Below are 23,548 nucleotides of genomic sequence, written 5' to 3' on the forward strand. Positions count from 1 at the left end.
GATGGGAACTATGTATAGATCTAAGCCAAACACAAGGATGTAGTCATATAAAGGCTTCCAATAATGTGCTGTTAGTGGGCTGTGCACGGAAGTAATTTTAATTCCAGATACAGAAATCTAACTTAAAAAGCTACTCAATAAACAACATATTTGCCTGTAAGTACCTTTAGCCTGTACAATAAGAATGTGTTAGACTACTTTAAGATTTAACTCTTTCCTCGTGTGCTCCAGTCCCCTGATTATCTGGGAACCCTCTGCTGAACTTCTGGCTTGGTATGTCAATGTGTGTCTTTACTGTTGAGCCCAAAACTTTATATAGTATTCAGTTCCACTACCTGCATGCCTTTTTCTACTTGCTAGCACCGTTTTCTCAGTAGGTGAACTTCAGGAAATGGAAGGAAGCACAGATGAAAACCAAGTATTGCATAGGAGGAAAATTTGTTACTTTCACTACATATTTCTATTAACACACCTCAGCCCTGCTCTAAAAGCCCCACACAATCCCAGCATTTGGCTTTTATTTTTTAAAAAATCCCACACCATCAGATCATGTGACTGATCCTTTTAACAAGATGCAAAGAAAGATGGACTAAAAGCTTTAAGAAATGATGGTTACAAAGCTAGTGTGTTCAAGTTTCCTATGATACTTAGATGGAAACTCAAGGCAACTTCCTCTAGTCTTCTAAAACCCAAACCAAACAAAAAAAAACCCAAACAAAAAAACCCCCACCAAACCCCAGTAGCCTAAAAATTGCCAATTAACTGCCTAGCTAGTTGCTACAGCAGACAGTCTCTTCAATGCTACCTTCTGGAGAAATAACCTTTTGCCTATTTCTACTTTGTAACACACAATACCCTCAAAAATGCTCCCTTGCCTGTCCTGCACCAATGGAATTAAAACATCTCACTTTTTATTTTAGTGTAATTACACATTTTACATGTATTCAAGATTTTCAGTTAAAAATCATACTGGTTATCTGAAGACACCAACTAAACAGAACAGTGGATCCCTCTCTGCAGCGCTCCACAGGGAATAAAATCTACTATTTAAATGAGATTTTAAGAAAAACAAATATAAACCCTAGTGAGCAGAATACTTATTATGATGATGATGATGAGATCAAACTAACTTATTTTATATTCTTTTCTGTTTATGATGTTATTAAACATTCAGGGTAGCTAGAGGGTTTCATTAAAGTTTGGGATTGCTAGATGTAAGTTAACAAAGTCTAGAAAATAAAGATGCTGATCTTATTTTTGTTACAGTAAGGCTGAAAATCTTCACTGTGGACTCCACTGAGGATTCTACCTCAAATAAAAACACATGAGAGTTCTTGTCTCTACAAACAGGAAGTTATAGAAACTGCTGTTATTATAATTATTAAAACACTGTGTTAAAGCTTCCAGAAAAACAGCTTTGTACACCAGATATATGTAGAGGGCACATTCAAACTGAAAGTTACTTACTTCTTGTACTTGAGGCATCACCATTGGTTAGGAGTTCAGGATCTACCTGCATCCCATCTAGACAGACAGACAAATCTCCTACCACTTCTGCTGGTTCTCTGTCACCAACAAGATGCAACGTCACCACTACCTGCTCAACTGAAAAAGTACAGAAAAGAATGGGAGTTTATCTTACTACTTGACAAAAAAGTGCATTTTATTCAAGAAGCCAATCATAGACTACAGTGATCAAGGGAAAAAAAAACCAAACCAAAACAAAACCCAGAACTACAGCTCTGTATCTCCATAATTTTCTGTGTTTTGTGTGGTGAAACTAATAATTTCCAGATGCCAGTAAAAAGTTATTATTTCTACAAAAAGGGGAAAACTGGAGCATAAGCTTGTTGCTGCCTAAAGAAAGGATTATCATTACAGCAGAGACTGAGTCTCACATTTTTGCCCACACTTCTAAAGCAATTAATACACCTGTCTTCAAAAACCAATAGTTAGGAAATGTAATTAACCTTATTCTTCATACAGAACAAATATCAATTCTATCTTCTGATTAAAATATTTCACATTTATATAATAACATCAGGATTCACATTTTGAATGTGAAGATTTTGCATCATATCCCCAGACCAAAGGTATTTTCAGGGTAAATAACTGTTTTTCAGTGAAACAGAACTGTAAATAAACATTTTTGACGAAATGGTTTGAAACAAAATCCAGTGAATTACAGCAGGGTGTCTGGTGTCACACAGAACAAGGTAGTCACCCAAGGTAATTTTCACCCAAGGTAATTTTCACCCAGATTCAGCAGGACAGTAACACTACCAGAACAGCTTATTACACTGCTATTAACATGCTGCATTTACAATGCCCACATCTGCAAGTCTGGAAGCAAACACTTCTAAAGGATGGAACATAAGTATGACAGCACAAAGTTATATGCTGTAGCAACACAAATTCTGTAATGGGTGTGTAGATTTCTGTATCTCTTTCAAGCTTCTTAAGATGCACATACTGCTGAAAGGCTAACTAGTTCCAAGATGCATGAAATAATATAACACATCCCTATAACACTATTTAGCGCAAAAACAACCTTACAAAATTCCTGGTCTAGCACCAGGAACATACCAGAGTTTTCATTTTTAAGCTATATAAAAGGAAACACTTTTAATTAGGCTTTCACTCTTGCACATACTAGCAAAGTAAAAAATACAAGTTTTCAGTGACACCATAGCAGACTGTGTATAATGAAAAAAGACTACACTGAAAAGGGAGGAGGAAGCTCATAAATGGAATCTGTAGCAACAAAAGCAATTCTTAAGGGCCATCTACAGAGTTGCACAGAGCACTCATTAACAGACAATTCCTGACAAATTCTGCAGCATTCCAAGGTCTTGTTAATCTTATACTTACGTTTCATACTGTTTGATTTCAAAGTCTCATGAATATCCAGAGCAGCACTTCCAAGAAGCACATCAGATTTTAATGTTTGATGGCTCCAGACTCTAAAGTTTAATTTACTTACAGGAGTCACAATTCTGAAAAGAAAAAGTTGAGCACTGTATAAGGGCATTTGCTGGCAGGGGAAGCGGGTGAACCAAGCAATCTACTTCAACTGTCACTTAAAATTATTTAAAAATAAAGAAATAATGGTGGTAACATCAAACCATTTCTAATTATCCCATTCTAGTATGCAGTCACATTTATATGTCGTGTAAATCAAGACTGTTGCAAAACCGTTCACAGACTGAGTACATTTTTTATTATTACTATTTTAAGGGAAGCATCTACAGAAAAACTATTGGCTCACTATCAGCATCTGAGTGTAACCAGGACTAGAAAAAAAGACCGATTCTTGCAGGTTCACATTTCATGAGTGTTCCAGCATTTGCATACCTTGATGTGAGAATTTTTCACATAGAGAGGGAAGATAGCAAATTTGCTTTCTGAACAGGTTATCAGAAAATTTTAGGACATCCCATGAAAAGGGAAGTACTCGGAAATACTAAAAAAGATTTCAAGTATTTTTAGAAGATGACTGTTCCCCTAATAAGCTGGCACATACTTACATCATATTATGACAAAGAAGCAGGAATATATACAAAATTATTTAACATTTTACTAGTGTACTTCTGGCTTCACAATGCATTTACTGAGAACAGAACAACACACTGCATCTTCCATGGCTTAACCATTCAAAAACTTCCCTCACCATTTCCAGGAGTAGGATGTATTACTTCTACAGTGTACTAATTTGATTATGTCCTTGCAGAACTGGTTCCGGGTTTACTACCAGAAAAGTCCCTTATGGACACAACTATCACAACAGTTTCTCTTCATTTCAAATCAATCCAAAAAAGAATTGAACCATTTATTTCAAACCCCCTTCACTTCCCTGAGGCTTTTCTTAAAATTTTTACTTGTTTTAGTGATGCAAAACTCTGAACTTCTTTCAAAGTGTGGTGCTACAACCTGGAAAGATGCCTTCTAGAGAACAGGCACAGGACAAACAATGGCAATGTAAGCCCCTACATAGTCCAAACAAGAGCCAAAGTTCTCTCTGAAAAACCTTGTGGGCTGGTAAGGTCATAAAACCACAATACTGTAGCCTCTGCCAAACAGACAGTTTGAATTTGTCAACCTGTGGCAGAGAAGGTACATCTCTGCTCCTAGAAAAGCCATCAGCAGAGTCAATCCCCAAACCTGAAAGCTCTTGATCAAGGATTGCCTATGCAGTAAAACCCTCCACTCCCAGATCGAGGCCAGCAGTTATGTACTGGGAGAGCCCCTTACTGGAGAAGAAACACATGCAAACGGAAATATTTTCTACCACAGCAGTTACTTAGTCTTCCTTCCTCCAGCTCCAAAACAAGCCAAATCAAACCAAGCTCATTTCAAAACTGCTAAATCTCACCAAACATTTTGCAGCAAGATGATGACAGCTGAGATAATGTATGTGATCAGGCAAATCTTGAGAATAAAGGAACTCTCCCAGTGATAAGAAAAGCCTAGAAGCCTAGATTTTTCTTTTTCCTTCTTAAAGGTATTCCAACAACAGCAGAAAGATAAGCATCACAAACCAGCTGATATTACAATTAAGAATGGAGTCACAAATCCTTTTTTTTTCCTAGAAAGTTGCTCTTAGAGGCAAAATATTCACCTGTCCCTCATGCTTTCTTGAGTTTTGAGAACCCGTACAAGAGAAACAAATTTACATAAGTATCAGTTCCTGACATTGTATGAACACATTTCTGTTTTTTTAAAGAATATCCCTAACAGCAACTTCAAAGTAATTTTTAATACAGATATTCTTTTATAAGGAACATTCTAACACTTATATATTTTTAAAGTATTTCAATTGTGAGAAACAGGTATTAAAAGACTGTTTATTTTCTCAGTGGATAATTTAACTTGTATATCGTTGATAAGTCCAGACTTTCATAGTTAGACCATCCCTTCGGAATATGCAGCTCCACCTAACAGACTGCCTCCTAGAAGAAGAACCCATGGTCCATACCCATTTGCAGAAGCACTTTTCCTTTTTATTCTGAATCTGAATTTAAGCAGCTGTGTCAAAATATTTCCTAAAAAACAATTAAGTTACTCCACTAAGTTCCATGTAGCATTAGTTTAATCTTCAATGAAGTTGATATGCATTGGGGGTGTCTGTTTGGCGCTTACTGAACAAGAGCAAAAATTACCCATGTATTATTGTGTGGACTTGTATAGCTCAAGCCACAAACATTTCAATTATAAAAAAAAGAAAGAAAGAAAGAAAGAAAAAAGGCAGTCTTTAAAAAGCCAAAAGAAAATTCTGCTCTTGCACATTGATACGCATGTAAAGCACAAGGTTTTCTCTTTCTTAAAATACTACTTTGCAGTGGAAAGTAAGGTAAATAGTAGTAACTAAAACTTCATAATAATCTGAATTACAAGAAAAGAACGGGCACAAAAAAGGTTTTCATCAGGCAGGAATGTTCAAGGTGCCTCAAGAATAATAATCTAGAATTTAAGCAAAAGCAAATGTGCAAGCAAAAGACTGACCTTTATCCCAGTATTCCATGTGACACATTCTTAAGAGAAAACTAAATTTCACAGAAGCTACAGACCATTCTTTTTCCTGTGCTTTATACTTCCTATCATCTCACAACATAAATACTGGGCCAAGCAAACATCACCAGCTGTGTTCATCTTGAATCCAATGTTAATTTTGTACTCTGAAGGCACAAATTAATTGGGAATTTTGTACCTGTGATTGAATTTAGACATGCGCAAGACAGAGCTAACTACCTATGCTATGGCATGGTACACAACAAACTGGTACACAAAGAGCAACTACACTTTTCAGCCACAGTATTTCTGAAACACCATAACCTTAAATGTTACAAAAAACCCATGCATGGGACTGTCAGTTTTAATATCAAATTACCTTACTTTCCTTATTACTCACAGAATTAAAGCTCCTTTGATATGCCAATACATTAATACAGAATACATTGCTGCATAAGCACTGGGTCCTTTCCATAGGACATAATGCAATAGTTTGTAAAGATATATTCCAGACTAATATATTCGCTCCAAAAATTACACAAATATCTTCATATCATGTAACACTGAATGCCTTGCTTAAAATAAAAATGCAAACTGTAAATCCACTGTTAATTGCATTAATTTAGCTCAAATAAACTGGAAAACAAAACCATCAAACCTACACTGTTAGATGCTGTTTCCACTTGGGGCTATTTGTATTGTTGCATTTTTCTGTCTTCTTTGACTGTCCATCTACTGAGACTTCCACATAAGGGCTAGGTCCAAACCATTTATTTTTTTCTTTTAGCTTTGCTGAAATAACTGTTAAGAAAGAGAAAAATAATAATTTACTCATTAAGATTTCAATTGCAAATAGTATTTTTCAGTTGTGTGCTTCAGTATTCAAGTATTGGGTCATTGATGCCTGACAGTAACACTCAAGAAAAAAAAAAACCACATTAGAAGGACAAAAATGCTCTTGCATTTGAGATCATTTTATACAACACTATAGCTCACACAAATGCCTAAAACATGCAACAGTACTTCTAAAACATCAGATACTGTAATTAATAATAATCAATATAAGATCCAAAAAAGCAATTAGGTGTTGTAAGTAGAAAATATCCTCCATAACCTCCTCCTGTCTATCATCAGCCAAGAGAATTCCTGGAGTTTATTATGTTTGCTTGTTAAAAAGCTCAAAACATAATCTGTCTCTCTCATTAAGGAACCATGGAAAACTGCCACTACTTCTGGTTAAAAGAACATCATTAAGAAAGAGAACTTTGTGTTAAGTTTTCTGTATCAAAGCAAACTTACAGAAAAGCTAACTAAAGGCAAACTTTAGAGTTCCAATAACTACCTACTGTTCTAGAAACAACAAAACCTGGTCAGGACTTGCAGTTCTAGAGCTTTAATTGGGGGTTGGGGGGCAGCTGTGTTGGGTTTTTTTGTTTGGTTGGTTTGGGCTTTTTTTGGTGTGGTTTGTTGTTTTTTTTTTTAAACATTCAACATAATTGACTGTAATGCTCCTGTCTTTCCAAACACCGTAGCTACGTTGCCTCCATTTTGCCGAAGAAGTATGCATATGCATCAGTCCACACTAAACTCAAAAAACAGTACTTAAAGACATTACAATTTCCAACTGGCCAATAAACTCCACTCTGTTCTTACAAATAACAACTTGGTCTCCTGTGCTTTTGTCACCCACCTCAGCTGCACTACATCCTTAAAAAAAGATGACTAATTCAAGCCCATATGGTTAATCTACCTAGATTCCCTTTATAGTCTATGCTCCTTTAGAGATTTAGAGAAGTAGCTTAGTATAAACTGCTCTGAACTACTCCCAAGGGAAACTCTTTCTCTCTGTATTACAAATACCTTACAGAAATTAACTTCAATTAGCTAACATTAATTTTCACAAATAGCTCCCCTTCTTTTCCCCTCATGTGTCCAGTACTTCTATACTACAGCATCTTGTATCTCAACATCACTAGCTATCTCAAAGGCATCAAGACCCACTTTGAGGCAGCATAATCAGCTCCTTGTACCCACTTTCAAGGTTCTTACCCAGACATGAAAGATCTTTAAAACTAATGAAGACAGCAGAATGGGGTGGTGAGGGTAGGACAGGTGGGGGGTGCTGTTTACAGAAATGTCTACTAAAAGGTTAATGTCTGCTTGCACAGGGAATTGCTTGCAGACTGTGGCTGAACTACAGAAATTACGAACCATTCAAACATCTTAATAGTCTCAATTCTAAACACTGAGATATTTCTTCAACTTCACTTTCTTTGTGCGAGTCACAGGCCTTTAATGGAGCAAGCCTTAGTCAGCAATCACCACTTCAATCCTTAGCTCTGCTCTCCATAGCTATGTGGAGGATGTACCTCCTTCTAAACCTCTTCAATTTTCTCTTTAGTATCAACCTGTAGGGACAAGATTTCTCTTAAAGTCTCACAGCCTGAGCCAGTATAACTTAGTTCCAACCTCCTTTCTAGTCTAAAGCTTTCCCATCTATTTTTGACAATTCTTTTCATCCCCACAATATCAGCTTTGTGAAACTTCTGCACATACCCACATATCTTCCACACTAATGGTGCAAAATTTACCCTTGATGCTCCTAAGCATAGACCTGCATACACCTACAGGTCTCCCATTCCCAGGCTTCAGCTTTTAGGCTTCAGTAAAATTTGTGAGAGCGCAAAAGTGAGGAAAACTTGGCCATTAAGTTTTAACAGTTGCTCTGTTGGTGGAGCACTAAAAAAAGCAAAGCATGTCATGTAAAGCCATTCCTATGCAATCTACAGGTGCTCAATTACAGTCATATTCTCACCAACACTTTTATTAAAGGTCCTTTACAATGGTGGCCATAAAAACATGTAACAAGGGAGAAGCAGTAAGTCAAATTTAATGAACAGCAGTTCAGATTCACATAGCTTGAGATGTAAAAAGACTGTTAGGAGAAAGTGTTAAGATTTGGTACTACATCAAGTGTTAGTAACTGAAAGAAGTATCATAATACATTATGAAATTTCAAAGAGGACTGTTTTGTACAATTTACATAACAGCATTCAAGAAGAATTATTCCTTCACTTTTTTTTTTTACACAAAAATGTATAATTTCAAAATAAGTTTTAGATAAAATCCTGAATAAAATAGCTATATTTCTGCCAAGTAATGATGGCATAACACCATCAATGTTACTGTGCGACTTCTCTTGGGTTTTGTACAACTCAAAACTTCCTGAAATGCAACATACTAGTAACTTCTGTTTAACAGTTTTACATTTCTAACCAGAAAAGATATATCCTTTCAAAAGGCTTACCAGTGATCTGAAGCTGTGATTTCATGGAAAATCCACTGGATGGTCCTGATCTGGACCCACTGCCAGCCATAATATGGACTGGATCTTGAATCTGCATGAAGAGACAATGTAAACATTTGAATCCTCAGAAACTCAAAAATTAAATCATCTGGATTTTTGACATGTAGATACATAATACTGCAAAGAAACCCACCACACTGGTTCTCTTTCTAGATCCTTTCCATTTACCCAAAGTACAGAAAAAGGTTTACAAAGGGTTTAGTCTGTACTATTACGTGATCTGTATATATTCATGTCCTAGGCAAAAGAGGTCTTTTGATTTTGTCCCTTCAATTTGCCAATTAACTGAGACTGAATGATGTTCTAATCGCAAAGTTTGCTGTACCTCTTATGTCTGAAAGTATCTGCCCATTCTGAAGTAGTAAGTTCTGGATAAGAAGTTTATCTTTCCATGACAAGTACTACTTGGTTTAAAAAAAAAAAGAAAATAAAAAGAAAACCACAATCCACAAGCACAGGGAAAAGGCTGAAAATGAATTATGAAATTAAAAAGGGAATTTCAAATTTGGAGAAACTTGCTTCTGACTGTCCTTTGTTTTCGCTTGGTCAGATCAAGTCTACAGACAGGGGCTGTAATTCTTCAAAGCACTTCATTAAAAGAGGAAATACATCACTTCTGAAAGGGGGTAAGACAACCTTCATTTACAGTCCAACCTTCCCCCTTACCACACCCCAATCTTCACACCAATGCTAGCCTGATCCTCCCAGCACCAAAGCAAACAGCTATTCCTACTACATTTTGAATTTAATTCAATTCAGTATTTGGTTTTGGGGGGCAGGGGGGGACAAAGTGGACAATATGCATCACATAGCTTTGATATTAACAGACATAAATTAAATAGCATGCTATTATATTAAAAAGACATCGCTTTGGAAATACCCAGGTATCCTTGCCTCCTATTAATTTTTAAAACACATTTTCAGCTCAACTTACCATCCCTTACCAACTAAACTAGATATAAAACTCTATAGCAGATTACCCTCTGAAAAATGAAGGGGTTACTGAAGACTCCAAATTACCTGCTGGATACAATTTCCAGACTACTTACTGCATCCGTCTCATGCCGTGTTCCCTCCTTTGTGCCATTTCCTCACTGCTTTCTGTGGTCATAACCTACTCCAAAACCATTCCTATACATCTGACCTATCTCTCTTTGGGCTCCCATCTATTGTGAGGCTCAGCTACTCTGGCCAAGGGGTTGGCTAATCAGCTCGTGCAGATCTCCCAGCCCAGTGCTGCACATCCTTCGTCAGCCATCAAATCTGAATCCCAGAGCAGAACAAACATCATGTGCCACCTCTCAGGTCATTTTCCGCACACAACATTATTTCCAACAAGGAAAGTAACATGTTAGCTTAAGCTGCTGATATCTGTATCCTGAGTACAAAAGGCTATACATATGAATTTACCAACTGGTAACACCACAAGCAGTCTAAACAAGTGCTTGTCTTATCCTCTGCATGCCATGCAATGTAAAAGGAGACCGGATCTGAATAACGCAACTTTCTTTTTAGAGGCTGCAATCTGAAGCAAAAGTCTGCATCCTGTGACAATTACTGTGAAACTGATAATTCCACAGGTATTTTGAAAGTGGTAAAATGGGAAGTTCTTGCATCCTACAGCTTGCTGATGCTAGTGTTAACTACTGGAGAATATGACTCCACTAAAAAAAGTACTAATGACTTGCTTAAATAGTATATAGTGTTATTAGTGGAGTTCAGTACTGTTAATTACTAGATTCCCAATGTGAATCACACAAAACTAAATCCTGCTAGACTGAAAAAGCTTTTGATATAAGTATTTCACAAGTAGTCTAAATTTAAAAGATTTGGAGGACAATTCTTAATTCTGATGCTGTGATTTGTTCTACCAAACTCACTAAGTATCCTTCAGGCTTTAAGAAAGCAGTTGAATAGCATCTAGACCAACGTAGACATACTGGATAGCAGAAAAGCTATTTTTCCACCTGGAGAAATAACACTGCACATAATACAAATACAGTTACTGAAGGTAATAATTTTTAAGTGAATTTATACAGTAAGCATATATGGCATACAACATTCATTGAGAAGCACATGTTAAAGCTAACTTTCATTTCTAAGCTGGCAAAATATACTCATTAAGACAATTTTATTAATATTTGATTATTTTCATTGAGAATATGCAGAAAAATTTCTAGCAGCTTAATCACATCTGAAATGACTGTCCTGCAAATATTTGTTGAGTTAGCACATGTATACATGCAAGTGTGTATGTAGTATGCATAGTTTTCACTAACTAGCTTAAGTAAAATTTCAAGAATCTATTGCCTCCCAATAATTCTAAAAAAAAAAACCCTCCAAAACCTACATTATACATTGTTTAGGTCTCTCAGCTGCCATAACATTTCTAATTATTTTTTTAACAGTAAACCTGAAGAGTCTTATTTTATTGCACGCTTGCTAAAATGAAGAGGCTCATCACTTAAGCAAGCTCCATTAGTTAATCAGGAAAAAGAAGGAGAGTTCCACAGGAAGAAGCAGAAAGCAACAATTTACCTGTGCCCTGCACTTCAATAGGCCTAGTTCTCTTTTCATTTTTTTGAATATCTTGACTCCAATGCCTCTTCCACTCTCCTTAACTGCCAGCTGAGAAAGACTCGGCAAACAGAATAGCTGGTTCCAAGCCAGGCATCCAGCAAGGAACAATCACCTAACTCACATTGCAGCTTTTCTCTCATCTGGGAACTAATTTAAGTCTCTTCCCTATATACTCTATATGCATGTATATACTCTATATCCAGATTTTTCATAACTCACAGAAATGTAATCAACTTTGATGCTGCCATCTCCATCAATTTTTAGCTGGAATGGATCGGCAATTAAGAAAGTTTGTAGTGCAAGACACAGGAAAAGAGGAAGAAGAGGGCAGAACAGGATTGGCAGGTAGAATTGTATACACCTCTTTTTTTTTTAGGAAACAAGGCTGAAATACATTCATTAGTCAAATAAGAATCCATAATGATTAATGAACTACACATTGAAGAAGTATAAAGAGATTGAAGAAGACAATAACCCCCAAAATCACACGCATCCAGCTGATTACTGCATTTAAACTTAATTTTTAGCATTTACCCCCTCTTCGTTTATATAACAAATACGCACACAAATCTGGTAAGAAACTACTGTATTAAGAGCTATTTTTAAATGGTAACACTGCATATGATTTCAACTCAAAACCAGCCTAGGGCTATTTATAACTTAATCACAAAGTAAGACAACATAGACTTTTCAAGCATTATTAAAATATTTCCATTTAGTTTTATTACAATAGAAACAAAATTTAGGATTCTGTTGAAAGCAAATGTCTTTAAGACAAGTGGTTCTGTCAGCAACTGGATGTGAACAGGTCATGATGTGTGAACAACAGCAGGCATTTTAACTGTACTAGACCTTCAGACCCCTTGCCATGAAAAGAAGTATCATAATTGCTTTCAAACTATGTTATAATCAATCATTTTATTAACAAAAATATAAGTTGAGGAATCATTAAAAACTAGGTATGTCTGCTTCATAAATTCATTGTGATGCAACAAGTACCTCCAGAAGCTGAAACTGTCATTCCAAACAACTGAGAATACACACTCAAGTTTTTTCTGCAGTAGAAAATTACACACATATCTTAACAAATATTTAGGGATTTGGCTTGGGGCGGGGGGGGGAGGGAGTCCCTCCTCATTTAGTTTTGTTTAAAATTATAGTAAGCTCATATTGCCATTTTCTCCCTCAGATGTTGCTACCTGCTTCCAAGAAACCTGCCACAAATTGAAATTTAGGAACATTAGTTGAAAGGTTTGAAAGCTGTCCAGAGAGCGCAGGCCAGCTTAACAGACACTCAGAGCATGATCAAGTATAAGTTTTTTAGAAATGAACAAGACAAATTATTTGGCATATAAAAAGATATAATACAGAATTAATATCTTCTTGTCATTAAAAATAAACCATTCAAATGCTTGCCTGAATTTCTTTGTTGGCTGCATACCTACTCTCAGGTAGGTTGGTTTGTTTTTATAACATGCTACCTAATGTGTAGATTATTAGATAAATTATGCTCAGCTTCATAATTGCATATGCCATTGTTTGTACTAAGGCAGATTTGAACAAACATTGCTTAAAATAAATCCGCATCACAGTAGGAAACTTGGTCCACACATCCTTTTGGGATTCAGTTCTTCGAATTCCACCTGTAAATAAAATGCTTTCTCAGAAGGCTCCCCTATGGACCTGATGCTGTTAGGGCAAACTGCATCATCTTCAGTGGTATTTTAATGCAAGACAGCGAACTTCATCACCAGATTTTCCTGTGAGTGGTGTGGAAGAAAGAAGAAATTCTAGAGGAGCACAGCCCAGATGCTACAAACACTTTCAGAAAGAAGGCAGAAAGGGAGGATCCTGATTTATTTTTCTTTTAAGAACTCATGAGAAATGGTGTGGAGAAAAGCAGCTTTGAGTGCTTCTTGGTTAAAGCAAAGTAAGGGAAGAGGTGGGAGGGAGCTTCTTACCCCACAAAATCAGGGAGTATAAACAGAAGAAAAATGCTATCAAAGGCTTGAGAGATCTTCAGAGTGTCACACCAATTTAACTTATGGTGACTTTTTTCAGCGATGGGATCCATCTGTTAAAGAACTGACTTATCAAAGAAGGTAATTTTTTTTCATATTTATTTGAAAGAACAGAAGACACAACCACATCAGAATGAAATCCTGTGACTGTGTATTATATATTACACATGCATAGCTTTGAATATATGTTGGCACATGCTCTTCATAATTTAAAAAATACTGAAATAATTGCACATTGTTGGCTGCTGTAAGCCTTATGTTTACTGATTAATTTTAAGAACAGGCTAAACTGCTCTTTACAGGTGTACCAATTCAAAGTGTATTTGCTGTTTCAATAATCCAGTAAGAAAAAAGCATAATGAAAAAATTTCTTTACCATAACTAGTAATTTTAACAATGGTTTTGAAAACCATTGTGTAACACAGGAATACAGACTTCTAGAAAAAGTGTAAAATATACAAAGTTTTGTTTAAAAAACCTGCATGTAACATGTCCCCTTTACAAGTTGTTTGTTTTGGATTTTTTATCAACAGGTATGTGAGTTACAGACAATTAAGAATAGATTAGACTAGATATTTCAGAGAAAGTTCAAAGTCACCTGTTTACACTAATACTGCACTTTTTTTTTCTGTGAGAGAAATTAAGTATGAATGCTTCCTTCCCTTCCCCCAAAACACTGAAGCCTCTTTTTAATTGAAGGCATGCATATTGTGGAAAAGTTTGTTTCTCTTAAATGTTAGATATAATTACCCAGTAAGCCTAGGCAGAGACAGCTAGTTTGGCAACTTACTTGTTTAGCAAATTTGCAGTTACTTTAACTGTTCAACTTTGAAGTAAAAAGTGGTTTGACAAAGCTGTTTTTATTGTTTTACATTTTTATCGGTTTTTTTCCCCTAAAATAAATTTTAAGGACATGGTCAGTTTTGACCAAACAAGTAAGAAGACATACAGAAAGAAACTGCTGAGTAATCAACCAGGAAGAAAAGAATAGACACAGATTATAAGAGCATTGAGCATTGGAAAGGGAAGCAATTATGAGGTTTGCATCAAGGGATATTCATATAAGAAATGGAAACAAAGAGAGTTTTAACAGCAGAACACAGCTTAGCTCCCTTGGCTGTTACTGCATGTGAGCAGCACTACACCTATTTACCAAAAATGCAGTAAAATCGAAGTATTCTCTGCCATAATACATCTGTTGATATTCAAAATCCAGATGCCTAAACTGGTTTTGGAGCAAATGTGAAATACAGTGCATACTGGGTCTAAAAACAGACTCCAGGTTGAATTACCGACCTGTTGTTGTCAGATCTCCACTGCTATCAATAACTGTACTCACCAGATTAGAGCCAGCACTGATATGCCAGTTAGCACTATAGGCACACCTCCCTTTTGCTGTGTACACACTCAGTTTAACTATTTACAAAACTAACATACAGGCAGCTGTTCCAATAAGAATGAGTGAGATGCAGACTCAAAGACAACAGTTGAGCCAATTCACAATATACTAGCTAAAAATATATTTGTGGGAAAAACAACTTAATCAGTTTGGGAAGCAACCCAAGCGACACGACCTTCAGAGGCTGCAATGTGGGAAAAGCAAGATAGACAAACCACAAAACATAGGAGAAGAGGTGCCCAACTTCTGGCCTTTGTCTCCTACGGACTTGCTAATGAGAAATCCTTGACATTGAAGTAGAAACTTCATCCATTATAATATCTTAAAAATGTGTATTTTACATTTTTCCCTAATTCATGTATACAATATATATGATCCATTGGACTTGGCTCAACACAGAAACCACTTTCTTGTTATATCTGCTTACAGACTATCATTTCTACACCCTTTCAAAGTACAGTGATATATTTGAGTCAGAAGTCACATCTCCTTTAAATCAACAGGTCTAATTATATTTTATGACATTATCTGAATCTATTGTAAAGAACTACCATCCTGAATCTTTCTATTGGATATTTTTCTGCTACAAGTAAACATGTCTTGTAGAGAATTGTAATGGAGATGTTAAGATTGGTATGAACAAAGAAAGAATGGAAACATGCGTGTATAAATCAGAAAAAACAGCAAAAAAAAAGGTTAAAAGAATGGCTTTTATTGATAACAAAGGACACTTCTTGCAGCAATAAAACTGAGGAGCGTTTGTGTCAAGACCAGGATGCCTTCACTCTGATAAGAATATAGCACAGATGACTGGCCAGCAAAAGAGCCTGTGCTTTGAAGGGAGGAGAGTGCCAACAGAGTTACGTCACATCGCATGTCATTCCTTTTCCTGTTAGCCCAACAGGAAAACATACTGTAGCTATAAAGATATGGATATTCCAAATAAGGAAAAAACAACTAGCATTAGCCTTCGCTTAAGATTTAATGGAGGCTGAAGCCAGACTCTAAAGCAAAGGAGTAGTGTAAAACAACTCTTGACTCCCAGAGGATATAAAATATCCACCTATAAAGTAGTTTGCTGTCGCCAAAAGGAACCTGAAGCATGATAAATAGTTGACAGATACCATTAGTTCCATCTTCCATGTTGCACGTAAGACACACTGGCTATACCACCTCAACACACACAAACATCCTGGTGCTTGTGAGTACAAGTGTGAGAGAAAGAGTCAATGAAATATATGAGAGATTGAGTGTGAGTAGCTAAAACAGACTTTAAAAGTCAATACCACATTCCCTTCCTGTAAAGTCTCACACTGAGTTTTGTTATACTCATTTCCTGTGACCTCATATACAACATGAATGATAATCAGTCTGACACCATATTGATATCCTGCAACAGGATCAAAAGATGGCTTTATTCTGTGTCATGAACAGACTTAAAACTACAGTAGCAAAGACTAAGGAACTGCCAGTTAACAGCCTTAAATACCTTTTCTGAAAATACTTGGACAATTATTTATGCAACAGTAATCCTCAGCGGTGATTCCTTGTTTTTCCTAAATATCTACCACTTCAAAAGAGAACTGAGCATGGGAAACTCTTCTGAATCCAAAGTTTCTTAGTTGGAAAAGCTGAAAAACATTTAACCTGAGTATCAAAACAAAAAGATTGCCCAAGGAAAGACAGAATAACTCTCAAAACATTGTGGCCAGACACTCAGCGATATTCACACTGTAACTTTTACCTCAATACCAGGGATCCCCAATGTTCCTTACGCAAAGTGCGCAGATTAGAAAAACTGGTCCATCAACTTCAACCTGCACAGAGAAATGCTTCCAACAACACTGCTTGCAATCCAAATTAAACTATGTCTTCAGGCCTCCCAAACCGAAGACTTATATCAAAATTATAGAGAATTCAGTCATTAGCATTTCTATGCACCAAGAAGACTGCTTGTATAACCTGCACCTCAGCAGAAATATTTCATATTACTTTTGTCTCCATACATATAGTATTTGATACTGAATAAAAGAATTGGAAAAAAGACATGTAAAGAAAGAGTACTGCAATATAAAAAATTCAAAGAAAAAAAAAATCATGTAATTTGACATTTTTCCCCCTTTCAGTAATACATCAGTAATTCCCCAACCACGAACTGTTCTTAGACTAAAACCGTGGCAGGCAGGACAAAAGGGACAGAACAAGCTTTGCCACCAACTCAGATAACTTGCCAACAAATTTCCTTCCTAACTAAAAGGATGTTACCTTTTACTAACTTTTAAGAAATTATCAAAGAGAGGAAAAAAAGACAAAAGTGTACATGAACATCATATGCTTTTTGCTTGATTCCAAAAAGCCTGGCAAGAAAAGCCACTGCAGAGAGCTGCACGAGATAATTAAAACCATTTGTGAAAACAAAGAGATAGTCTATTTTTATTTCAGCCATTTCCTTCTCATGGTATAATCCATTTCAAAGAGGACAACAATTCATATATGCAAACCACTAAGCTAAAACTGGTTCACTGCTGTAATCTTAGAAATAGAGCAATACTTAAAATGGCTGGTTCTTAAATACCACTGTTGGAAAACACGATATATTAAACGTGGCATGCATGTTAACCCACAGTAGAGAGAATTAAACTGGTAGTAGGAAGACAGGAGAAGACAGTCAAACTGGCGTTGTTGTAACTACCACAAACTTAAACAGATTTTTAAACTGCTGGATTTACTGGGATTAACTGGACATGAAGTGGATTAACCCCTGCATTTTACAGCTGCTGCTTTTAGAAATTCATTTCGGCCTTTTAAACTCTTCTAAAAAAAATATTTTGTAATATTATTCTTTCAACACAATGCTGCATTGACTCAGAACTGCGTTTCATCTTAATACTTCTGTGATGAGGTTTCAGGAGAATTTTTCAGTGTTAGTACACAACCAGAACAATGTTACAATCTGTGGACTGGAAAGTAAATAGTTACCTTGCTACTCGCAAAACAAGACAAATCACTTTTCATTCAAGAAACCAGATATTCAAGCCTTTTCCTTTTATGGCTGAAAGTACCCAGGCGTTATCATGGGCTGACAATACATTCACAAAGTAAAAGTTCATTTATAAGGGTTTGTGCTCTTTAATCCATTTCATGATGTGCAAAACTATTTTCCTAGGCCCCCTCTTCTGGAAGCTTACCCTACACATAAAGATTTTTAAATCATTGTTTGTTGCCTTTTCTTAAAGGAGTAACAAATCCCTAAAGGTATGAGTACAGAACATTCTTACTTATCAAAGACAACTAATCAAATTTAGTCACAAACCTGTCTCCACAGTAGGTGGTTGTATTGGATTTACATGGCATGGTTTTGGTAGCAGGGGGGCTGCAGGGGTAGTCACTATGAGAAGAGACCAGGGGCTATGGCCATGTTGGACAGACCCAGCTCCAGCTGGCTCCAAAACAGACCCAGCTCCAGCTGGCTCCAAAACAGACCCACCGCTGGCCAAAGCTGAGCCCATCAGCAATGCCAGTAGCATCTCTGTGATAACATATTTAAGAAAAAGTAAAAAACACTGCACAGCAGCTGTGTGAGAGGAGTGAGAAAACGTGAGAGGAACAACTCTGCAAACACCAAGGTCAGTGAAGGAGGGGGAGGAGATGCTTCCGGCAACAAAGCAGAGATTTCCCTGCAGCCCATGGAGAAGACCATGGTGAAGCAGGTTGTCCACCTGCAGCCCATAGAGGACCCCACAGTGGAGCAGGTGGATGTGCCCTGAAGGAAGCTGCAGCCCACAGAGAGCCTACAAAGGAGCAGGCTCCTGGCAGGAGCTGCAGTCCATGGAGAGGAGCCTGTGTGGGAGCAGGTTTTCCGGCAGGACCTGTGGACCCTGAGGAACCCATGCTGGAGAAGTGTGTTCCTGAAACACTGCACCCCACGGAAAGGGACCCATGCTGGAGCAATTCTTGAGGAACTGCAGCCCGTGGGAAGGACCCCCATTGGACAAGTTTGTAAAGGACTATATCCCACAGGAGGAACCCCAGGCTGGAGCATGGGAAAAGTGTGAGGAGGAAGGACTGGCAGATACAAAGTGCTACAAACTAACCCCAACCTCCATCCCCTATTCCCCTGTGCCACTCAGGGCAGGGAGGAGGTAGAAGAGTTGGGAATGAGGAGTGAAGTTGAGCCTGGAAAAAAGGGGGGAGTAAGGGGGAAGGTGTTTTTAGTTTTATTTCTTTCTATCCTACTCTATTTTTAATTGGCAATAAATTAATCTTCCCTTAGTCAAGTCTGTTTTGCACATGATGGTAACTTGTGAGTGATCTCTACAGCTTATTTTCAGTCTTACTTTCTTCCCCTTCCGGCTGAGGAGGGAGAGAACAGCTTGGTGGGCACCTGGCAGGCAGCCATGGTTAACCCATCACACTGGTCTACTGTCACCATCCCATTTCAGTTGCACCACATTTCTTTTAGGATGGTTTAAAGGAACTTCAGCTTCCAACATACAAACTAAACTCACAATCTGAAAACTACCAGCCGACAGTATTATGATAAGAGTGCTTATGCCCTGAAGAGGTGAAAGTTCCAGAACTGGGGGTTCTGGATTGACTACATATTGACTACAGAGTGAACCCACTTCTCAGAATGAGCAATATTATTCTTTCATAGGGAAATATCCTTTTAACACCTCCAAATACCAAAGTTCCTCTGCCCTTACACAATTCCTGTTATTAGGACTGTTAGACTGTTATTATAGATCTCTAACAAAAAGGCATCAAGTTCTAGCAATTAGAAGTCTCACATCTTGTAGAAATTAACTACAGAATTCTTCTACTTCCTTGCACTGTGAACCATGACCTATATGGAGCTTTGCAGAAACGGAGGTTAAAAAAAAAAAAACTGTGCTGTATCTTCAAGGAAAGCCTTCCTCAGAGGGGAATAAAAGACAGCTACGAAGACTGAAGCAATGTAATCGACAGACATTTATGGACAGAGCCCTAAGGGGCAAAAAACACTTTCACATTTCACTTTTAAAAAACAACATTGTTTTATTTCCAGGTTTCTAAAAAGAACGTACCTACAAAGTATAAACAACATTTTCCAGTGGTAACATTAGAAGAAACTTTTCTCAAGGGAAAAGCAGATAGTGTGGCCGGATAGTTACAAGCAGTCACTGTTAAACTGTGCACTAACAGTAAACTGGCCTAGTATCCAAAAGCATTTAGTGCTTTCTTTGAATTGCAGCTGCTTCAAAAACACAATATTCTACAGCATGCAGCCTTGGTTATGGTTTACCTGAGTAAGATCGTATCCTAACTGTAGAAATACATGCATTTGTTTTGTAATTTGGAGATTATGTTTCTCAACACTACTCAAATTTTATCACAAAGGACAACTTAGAGCACAAAGAAGTATTGAAGAGAAGTCCAAGATAGTTACAAAACAGAGTTGCCAAAAGCAGCAATATTTTTTGTTCTGTCTTCCCTATAAAATCACATTTAGCCCTACAGTTATGTTTATGCTTCAGCTGGCTCTGGGGCTAAGAGGTTCCTACAAAGCAAAAATTGCAGTCTTGAGCATCTCAGTCAAATATTAATGTTGGTGTAAGCAACAGGTTATTTCAAACCTTACCATGAAAGAATGAAAAGGAAATCTGAACAACTTTACCCAGTCTCTTTCTGCCTGTTGCTATGGGAAAGAAAGAATTTATCACCTGGAGGCCTCCACTTATCACTGCTTTAGCTACGTGACACAGTAGTGAGAAGAGATGGTCACACAAATCCACAAGCCATAAGCTACTTATTCATGTTATTCAATTAATTTTTAATTAGGGCAATGAAATAATCTTAATGTGATCACTCAGAGCAAAAACATGTAAGTCAAAATTGTAAGCTATTTTTTCCCCTTTAAACAATTTTCTTACTTGTAATCTATTAACTGATGATTGCCTGTAAGAGGTATTTCAAATCACCTCCTTTTTACCCATCTTTTTGCAGTTTTAACAGTTTGCCTGAAATGCAAGAAGTTAGTAGGAATAGTCAGGAAAAACACAAATTAACATTTCCATATTTAAAACAAAGATATTCAAGGATTAAAAGTTATTTCACAGAACACACATGAATAAAACTTGAAAAGATAAAAATGCGTACCACAAACCCCAAAATTTTGCCTGTTATGAAGTGCGCAGAAAATTAAGGACAGGGATACAAAATACATAGAACAGTCACTGACTTTAAAGTCGTGGTACAAAGCCTTGTGAAAAATTTCACACAGGATGAGAAAAGTTTGCTTGGTTTTACTCTCAGACATATCTGAACATAGTCTAAACAACTGTCAAGCAGCATTTGTATCTTCTCTCTCAGAACCTTCCTATGTATATTTTTGTTCTCCCCTATGCTGTGCATTTAAAAAAACTATCTAAAAATTATCTGAAAGTAACATAAATGAAAATGTGTTACTGAAAGTATATGAGGAAACAAGGGTATCTTAAAATGAGAACACACTTCTATGAATTACTTTCTAATTTCCTTCCAAACGTTTTTTTAATAGAACCGCACAATAATTTAGGCTGAAAAGGACCTCTGGAGGTCATCCTGTCCAACATCCTCCCAAAACAGGGCCAACTTCAAAGTTAGACCAAGCTGCTCAGTGTCACATAAAAACGTTCAGTTCACTAAACTAGCAGCAAGATACAAATTGTAATAAAGTTATCTCAATAGATATTCAAGTTTCCAGATACACTAACAACAAAATGAGTGGCTCTGTGGTTTTACACTAATGCATACCCTATTTTCCTAACACATAAATGTGCACAAATGCCTTACATTCTTAGCATTTCAGGCCTTTCACATACCCCTGCTATACTGCTGCTAAAACGTATGAAGAGAAACAAAATATACTTAACATGAAAGTTAATATATGAAGTTACCTAAAGATGCATTCCTTAGAAATTTTATTCCTCTTGATATTTGCAATAATAGGGAGAAGTAGAGTGAATAAAGAGAAACAGGTGAACGCCAAAGACAACTGCCTCTTCTACCCTAAGCAGTCACCTTCCAATCAAGTTCAATTACAAGCTGGCTTTCATTTCTTAAGATATTTCTCACGGTCAAGATAATTTACTTCTTTCAGGACTTCACGCAAACCATAAATCAAACTGCTTTACTAAAACCAGAGGGCAAATCTAATAGTTCTAAAAATAAAGAAAAACATTTTACATGACAAGATTTATTTTGTTACTTGATTTAATGCTTAGAAATGTAATAATTTTTCCAGTATATGTTTGTACATTCATTTTATATGGTGCTCAGTTGAAAGACTGAGAAGAGCTTCTAAGCTAACTCCTTCTGAAGCATTCTCCATCCCACTGTTTTCCAAGAATAGTTTTGTGTTTAATGAATGTAATAGCTAGTCCTTTAACACCTTAGGATGTGTTTCCCTGCATGTTTTGTTAATAAAAATCCATATAAATGCTTCCCTTTCTATCAGTCTAGGTTTCTTTTTGGTTTGTTTCTTTTTTCTTCTTGAAGACTTTTACTGCTTCTTCATTTTCTACACTTGTTCATATTGTACACATTCAAGGAAAATTAAAATAATTCCTTTCTAAAAGTTGTATTTAAAAATAGAAATAGGTCTATTCCCTTTTAGCTTGTATTAGCTTATTGCATTGTCTTATGGCTTCTAAGCTTCACTGAGGGAAATACTTGCCAAAACAGATTCCTATTGTGTTACAGACAGATTTTTCACCTCTTGTACTCTAATCTTTCTAAAAACTCCTTGCACACATGTTTCAGAAATATTGTAGTCAACCTGTCTCTTTTTTGTTATGGTGTCTTTTAGAATGGCAACAGCCTTTTTCCAGTGATGACAGTCTTTGAACTCTCACTGTATCTTCCTTAATGTGATTTGCTGTAGGTATGTCCACATCAGCAAGCAGTGCAATGTAAAAGAAGTGGAGCTAGGAAGTAAGACAGGTCTATAGACCCAATACCAACATTGTATACATTCCTGAGTTTTATTTTGGAACAGCTCTGCTCTGATCCCATAGCCCCACACCAGTTGGACTGCAGCTTCCAGTTTAGTTTTATCCAAAAGCAATTCAACTTCCTTGATCCAAGATCATTTCACGAGTCAAATCGAAGTGCAGTCTGTAAGAACAATCAGGGGATTAATTTCCTTGTCCAAATAAAAACAATTAAAACACTAATGCAGATGCATTCCCTGTTTCCCCTTCACCTATTCTTCTCTGGTATGCATTCTGGCCACATGGAAAACCTCCATGGGTCTAAGCTACATCCACTGACTCAAACTCATTCTTTTGCATTACTTCTGTTCTCTTTCTTTAATTCTGTGAATGTTGATATAAGTATTTTCATGCACAAGCATGCTTAGTCACCAAGACTTCTACCTTTCACTCTGTTTTGACAGTTTCAAAGCAGATTCTTTCATAGAACACTTTCCTTTATAAAAAACTCCAAAGTTTCCCACTCTCCATCACTGGGACAGATCTGTCTTTTCCCTTCTTCTGCAAAAAATCTAGGCTAGAAAATTATTTCTCCAAAACTACTGGAAAGACATGACCACGGCAATTAAAACTAAGTAAGTAATAAGGATCTTTTTAGTCAAATAGATTAAGATTGCATTTAAAGCATATATCTATTTAACTTGAATGATTAATGCTGAGG

The 23,548-nt window shown here is 36.7% G+C and overlaps 1 protein-coding gene across 11 annotated transcripts in view; it reads right to left on the reverse strand.

Annotated features, from left to right (window-relative positions):
• ITCH (itchy E3 ubiquitin protein ligase) overlaps positions 1 to 23,548 on the reverse strand; it is a 72,311-nt gene that overhangs the window by 35,453 nt on the left and 13,310 nt on the right. For 6 of the 11 annotated variants that reach the window (XR_007508164.1, XR_007508163.1, XM_049817542.1 and 3 more), the window contains 4 exons: positions 8,816 to 8,906; positions 6,171 to 6,309; positions 2,872 to 2,996; positions 1,468 to 1,605 (listed from right to left, as the gene is read on the reverse strand). Coding sequence is in view for 8 of the 11 variants with exons in the window: in XM_049817542.1 (XP_049673499.1) it covers positions 1,468 to 1,605; positions 2,872 to 2,996; positions 6,171 to 6,309; positions 8,816 to 8,885 (472 nt within the window). In the remaining 3 variants the exon portion in view is untranslated. Of the gene's footprint in view, positions 1 to 1,467; positions 1,606 to 2,871; positions 2,997 to 6,170; positions 6,310 to 8,815; positions 8,907 to 9,200; positions 9,700 to 9,895; positions 10,645 to 23,548 lie in introns of those variants that run through there. The other 5 variants (XR_007508165.1, XM_049817549.1, XM_049817548.1 and 2 more) reach the window with 5 other exon arrangements.

The sequence above is a fragment of the Accipiter gentilis genome, chromosome 14 (genome assembly GCF_929443795.1).
Source record: "Accipiter gentilis chromosome 14, bAccGen1.1, whole genome shotgun sequence".
Taxonomy (NCBI): Eukaryota; Metazoa; Chordata; class Aves; order Accipitriformes; family Accipitridae; genus Astur; species Astur gentilis.